We start from the raw sequence: 6,742 nt of genomic DNA on the forward strand, positions 1-6,742 counted from the left end.
GTAAAAGGCCACTAACGGGATCGGGTGGTCAGGCTCGCTGACTTGGTTGATACATATCATCCATCCCAATTGCGTGGATCGATGCTCATGATATTAATCACTGGATTGTCTGGTCCAGACTCGATTATTTTACAGACCGCCGTCATATAGCTGGAATATTGCTGAGTGTGGCGTTAAACAACAAACCAAACAAAACCAAACCAAAAACTTATATTGTAATTCAATTGTAATGGTTATCTTAACTGACAAACAAAACATCGTGAATAGACACGAGGAAAAACATGACATCACTTCCTGAAAAAGCCACTTTACGCTACTCACAATATCCAAAGAAGAATCAAGCTTGAACTGAGAGGGGCACTTTGTTGTTTGTGGGCAGACTAAAAAGTGACTGTTGCTATGCCTAATAAGATACATGTTATCAACGAGGAAGTCCAGCATTTCCCGTATTGTTTTCTCAGTAAACTTCAGATAGCATTTGCTTTCATTTTTGACAAATTGCCCTGAACCTCTGAGTATAGGTACCTAGCTGTATCTGATCACCATGTTTTGTATCAAAAGCCCTTGCATCAAGGAATGAAAATTGTCCTTAAATTTGTCACGTTGGATAGTGAGGTACAAAGTGGAACTTGGTTCTTTTCTGAGATTGCATAAAGTCAAGAAAAAAAATGGATTTTGAAGAATCCATATGGTATTAATTCCACTTGTGACAAACACTTTCTGTGAATATAAATAAAGTCCTTCCTTGATTGTATTGATTGGAGGATTGTGGTTATTGTGTTCCAATTGTTTGTCATGAGCATCAATCCCCGCATTTAAATACAATGACATGCATCAATCAAGTTAGCGATCATGACCACCCGATCATTTTGTCGCCTCCAGCAGAGAAATCGGCCCTGCTAGGTTGGAGATAATAGGGTTTGTCTGAATGTGTTGTTGTAAGTTGGAAGAGACGAATCATGAAGAAGTTGGTTCAAATAAAATGGTTAGCGAGAATCATGACACTTCACATGCCATCCATACTTCAGCAGTGTCAATAAAAGACAAAGAGGAGCCCAACGCTGTCACTGGTGTACGGCAAAAGAAATCTGATGACAATCTCAAGAAGAAGCTTCCAGAGGGTGACACAGACCAGAAAGCTGAGGAAGATGTTGCCGACAAATTCGCTGGCCTCGCCCTGGATACAGATTCACAGTCTACTTTACAAGGTAAATACAATCAAAAACGTGTAAATTCAAAATAATACTCAGGGCACATTGACTAGTACCTCATTCGACATAAGAGGTTTGCTTAAATGTCTCAATCAACTTAATTGATGATGCATACACATAAAACAGCATTTAATCCCGAGAGGGGTCGGGTAGGCTAGTGGTTAAAGCGGTCGCTCATCACGTCACGCAGAAGACCTGGGTTTGATTCCCGACATGGGTACATAGTGTGAAGCCCATTCCTAGTGTCCCCCGCCGTGATATTGCTGGAATATTGCTAAAAGCGTCGTAAAATCAAACTCACTCACTCGCTATTCACCAAATATGTTTGTAGCACTGATCCACACAGTGTGACTCAAGTGCCTTATGAGAATATACATTGTAAAGAGACCATTATTTACTACTAAATATTGGATCTATACTTCTCTTCATGACTCCTCCTGAGAGAACAAGACACCAACACAATAAAAAGAATAATTTGAATTCAAGTATTGCTTGAATCATGAGTATAATATTTCTTCTAGGAACCCATATCCAAATATACACACGGAAAAAAGAGATTGTGCTCCTTTATAAAGCTCACTAAAATATATATTTATTCTGAAATTATATAACGTAACTTTCACTCAATATTCATGAATACATCTCCTCGACTTTAAGGCATGTGCATACGTTTCTAATACTCACACACGTGTTTTCCTTTTTATGTTTACAGCACACAATGATTGTTTTACTATCAGGTGCTCCTGAAACACTTGCGTTTAACTGTGTTTAACCTTAAGTTTGTCTCGATGGATAGTGAGGTACAAAGTTGATAAAATAACAATGTTTGGAACGTCAGAATGGAACTTGGTTCTTTTCTGAGATTGCATAAAGTCAAGCAAATCCTTGGATTTTTGAGAATCTATATGGTAATAAGTCAACTTGTCACAAACACTTTCTGTGAATATAAATATAGTCCTTCCTTGATTGAATTAAGGATTATGGTTATTTTGTTTCAATTGTTTGTCATGAGCATCAATCCATGCATTTGGGATAGAATGACATGCATCAATCAAGTTAGCGATTATGACCACCCGGTCCTTTTGTCGCCTCCAGCAGAGAAATCGGCCCTGCTAGGTTGGAGATAATAGGGTTTGTCTGAATGTGTTGTTGTAAGTTTGAAGAGACGAATCATGAAGAAGTTGGTTCAAATAAAATGGTTAGCGAGAATCATGACTCTTCACATGCGTCTATACTTCAGCAGTGTCAACGAAAGACAACGAGGAGCCCAACACTCTCACTGGTGTACGGCAAAAGAAATTTGATGACAATCTCAAGAAGAAGCTTCCAGAGGATGACACAGACCAGAAAGCGGTGGAAGATGTTATCCCCCGTTTGGCTGACCTCTCCGTGGGTACAGATTCACAGTCTACTTCACAAGGTAAATACAATAAAAACGTGTAAATTCAATATAATACTCAGGGCACATTGACCAGTACCTCATTCGACATAAGAGGTTTGCTTAAACCTCAAACACCTTAATTGATGAGGTGAGGTGAGGGGAAATTGGGTTTAACGTCGCGTCCAAGATTATATCACTTATATAGCAACTTTAATTGATGATGCCTACACATAAAACAGCATTTAATTCCGAGAGGGGCGGTCGGGTAGCCTAGTGGTTAAAGCGTTCGATCATCACGTCACGCAGAAGACCTGGGTTCGATTCCCGACATGGGTACAATGTGTGAAGCCCATTTCTGGTGTCCCCAGTCGTGATATTGTTAAATTATTAATAAAAGCGGCGTAAAATCAAACTCACTCACTCGCTATTCACGAAATATCTTTGTAGCACTGATCCACACAGTGTGACTCAAGTACCTTATGAGAATATACATTGTAAAGAGACCATTATTTACTACTAAATATTGGATCTATACTTCTCTTCATGTCTCCTCCTGAGAGAACAAGACACCAACACGATAAAAAGAATAATTTGAATTCAAGTATTGCTTGAATCATCAGTATAATATTTCATCTAGGAACCCATATACACATATACACACAGAAAAAAAGAGATTGTGCTCCTTTATAAAGCTCACTAAAATATATATTTATTCTGAAATTATATAACGTAACTTTCACTCCATATTCATGAATACATTTCCTCGACTTTAAGGCATGTACATGCGTTTCTAATACTCACACACGTGTTTTCCTTTTTATGTAAACAGCACACAATGGTTCTTTTACTATCAGGTGCTCCTGAAACACTTGCGTTTAACTGTAAATAATGCTCATACAATGTCACGGCTTGCTGAAAATAAACGTCATCGCGCCGTGGTAATGCTGCAAACAGGAATAGCGAGAAAAGAACTTTCCAGACATTTTATTGTTCATCGAAATACATCATCTCCTTGGAGACGTTATCTACAGCAGCACAACACTCATGACTTGCAAATCGCTGGACGTACACGTGTGACGTCACGTCAACAAGACAACCATATTATGTTCGTGAATCTATGGAATCGATACCAAACTACTACATTAACTGTTTGGACAATTCCTGGTTTGAGACCATTTATTGGCAGAACATATGCAACCAGTAGAGGCACCACAACACCCGGCCCCAATGTCCCGCGATTCGACCAATTTTGCTCGCACGTCTCCGTCAGGCACGCCTTGCTTGGTGTAGACAGCATCTGGGGTTCAGGAGACAAGATAGGGACAGTATACTGCTCACGTATAAGTCCAGGTTTCATCTGGACATCTCTGATGGGGTCTCCAGGCTTCCAGCAGAACGTTTGGGCGAAGCTTGCGTTACTGAACGTCGTCATTTTGGGGTTGAAGTGTAATGGTATGGGGTGGCATCAAAACTCATAGGGGAACACATCTCATCATGTCAATTTGAAAAGCGTACGCTACCTGGACGACAACACTCGATATCATGTTCTACCCTTCAAATGCAGGGAAGTAACGTCAGTGTGCAGTGGATAATGCCTACCTACACGTTGCACGTGTTAAAACAGACGTTTTGAGGTAACATAACATTGCTGTACTGCCATGGCCGACAGTTTCACCAAACCTCTCTCCCATAGAACATGCCCAAGATGAGATAGCGCGATGCCTACATCAGGACCAGAGCCAGCCGGTAATGCTTGCTCAAATGGTCCAATCTCTGAGTGACAATTAGAACATATCCGAGGCTATCCGGTGCCTCGCCTCTATCAACGCAAATGGTGGTCACGCCCAATATTGGCATTGTTAATTGAGTTCTTCACCATCCCTCTTTTAGAGCGTACCCCTGTCCCCTGTTACCCAGTATGGGTTTTGTTAATGCATTTGTAATGATAAAACATTGATCAGACTAATGACCATATATTATGTTGTTATCTTTAATAACATAACATTTACACCACTTTATATTGATCACAGTTACTTTTTGACGCTTGTATATATTGTTGGCTCCAACAGTTCTCTTTAATACATGTGTTTCAGCTACGCCGCCCAGTCCAGATCCGGCACCAGCTGTCTCTCCTCGGGATGCTGTGCCTATTGTGCCAAATACTTTGGTCGTGAATGCGTACTCCCTACGCACAAAACGAAAGAAGTCTATCCTACAGCGTCGTCTTGATGGTGACCTCAAATGGGCGCACGTCATTCTGGTGTCCGAGACGTGGTACATGACAGAAGATACTGAAAGGAGCATAACTGGGTACAAAGGTTTCTTTAAAAATCGAAATAACGATGTATCAGGGAAGGTAAAAGGAGGGGGTGTGGGGATCTATCTGTCAGATGCAGGCTGTACTGATGCACAAGTGGTACACAGCGTCGCCAATGAGATAGCAGAGGCGTTAGGGGTGACCTTCATGTTCAGAGGCGTGAGATGGTTGGCGGTGTGTATTTACAGTGCACCCCCCACGAATAAAGATCAAACGAATTGGAACAACAATTTCATTACGTTGGCACGAGGAGAAGCTGGAGGAATAGATTTGAGCCAGACCATTATAGCCGGTGGAGACCTGAATCACAGTGAAGTGACATTGCCTGGTTTCACCAACTACGTAAACACCAGAACTCTAAGACGGAAAAGCTCCATCATCGACCTACTCTACACCAATAACTCCAGGGGTTGGAATTCGGTGAAGACCGTGGAAGACGAGGAGACACACAAGCAGATCTCGGATCATTTCATTGTGAGGGCTTTCTCTCAAGATATATGAAAGTAATTCCGGAAGTGGGAGGAGTTCCAGCTAACAATTTCACGTTGTGACAACGTTAAGATAACGTTGTGTTTTCGTTGTGGTAACGTTAGGGATATTACGTCCATATCACGTTATTCTGTGGATTCTCATTGTGGGAAACCACGTTGTCACAACGACATGGGCTAACATTGTGTTACGTCATATTCACGTCGTCATAACGTTGTGTTTTTACGTTATGGGAACGTTGTATTTTACGTTGTAATAATGTTGTATTTTACGTTGTAGCAATGTTATAATATTTAGTCCCTACGAAATTATTCTGTGGACTACCATGGACGTTGTCACAACGACGTGAAATAACTTTGTGTAAGTAGGATGAAATACGTTGTGACAACATTAACTCATGACCATTCCCCGCGAAAATGGTGTAAAAACATCCCAAAACCATGTTCCGGAAATGTTTTTGAATATGCTTTAGTCACGTGTATGTGTATATTTCGAAATATTCTTTACTAATGTTTTGAAAAGCCCAGTTAATAGTCAGGTCGTGTTTTGCTGACAATGTTCAAAACATAAAACAACACTGAGCTGTTAACCAGATACATTATGACACCATGACCCTTTAGGCTTACTGCAGGAAACAAAATAAGAAGGACAGACATTGTAAGGGGTTGACTATTGAATATTCTGGGGAGGGTTGGGGCCTGGAATTTATTCAAAAAAATATATTGTCGCTAAAAATTCTTCACAAAAATGATTATGTTTCAGACTGGTGAAAAAAAAGTAATTGCCTGCCAGAAAAATGACAGTTGCAAGGTGCTTTTCTTCAGGCTCATAGACTTAAATACAAATGCATATCTGGTTTTGAAGCTGTGACCGAAAATTATCTCCTCTAAACAGAAACGTTCCAGCCAACATAATTCACAGCCCGGGGTTCATTTGGTGTATTCCTCAGCGATCCAACATGCTGTTCTTATCTCCTGGAATGCTCGTGTCCCATTTTCACCCATGCTGCAGCGAAAACAGCAGTTTTCCACATTCAACAAAGTCAAACTAGAACTATTTTTAATAAGCATAAATTAATAGCTAGTCTATACAAAACGATAACATATATTGTATAATTGTCTCAAAGTTACACTTTAAATGTAATATCAACATGTGGAACGTCGGATCGGAAATAACCCAGGCTACAGATATCAGATAAGTAACAAACTTATTAAGTGTTGGGTGAGTGGTTTGTTGTTTAACGCCGCACTCAGCAATATTCCAGCTATATGACGGCGGTCTGTAAATAATCGAGACTGGACCAGACAATCCAGTGATTGACATCATGAGCATCGACCAAGTTAG

General features: G+C 40.4%; 1 protein-coding gene across 1 annotated transcript; it reads left to right on the forward strand.

Annotated features, from left to right (window-relative positions):
- The first annotated feature begins 982 nt into the window (after window positions 1–982).
- On the forward strand, window positions 983–6,523 carry LOC125371712. Its single transcript, XM_048391687.1, has 2 exons — window positions 983–1,208; window positions 4,686–6,523. Exons 1-2 carry the CDS (start codon window positions 983–985, stop codon window positions 5,408–5,410), a joined length of 951 nt encoding a protein of 316 aa, XP_048247644.1. The 3' UTR covers window positions 5,411–6,523.
- Window positions 6,524–6,742: the final 219 nt, after the last annotated feature.

This window comes from Haliotis rufescens, unplaced genomic scaffold (genome assembly GCF_023055435.1).
Source record: "Haliotis rufescens isolate VD_foot unplaced genomic scaffold, xgHalRufe1.0.p SCAF_95, whole genome shotgun sequence".
In the NCBI taxonomy this organism is placed as follows: Eukaryota; Metazoa; Mollusca; class Gastropoda; order Lepetellida; family Haliotidae; genus Haliotis; species Haliotis rufescens.

What these genes read in the sequence shown, in the direction of transcription:
- LOC125371712 (XM_048391687.1), top strand. Translation starts at nt 983, where the DNA reads ATGGTTAGCGAGAATCATGACACTTCACATGCCATCCATACTTCAGCA. An exon ending in TTCACAGTCTACTTTACAAG is followed by an intron (nt 1,209 to 4,685) that starts GTAAATACAATC and finishes CATGTGTTTCAG; the next exon opens with CTACGCCGCCCAGTCCAGAT.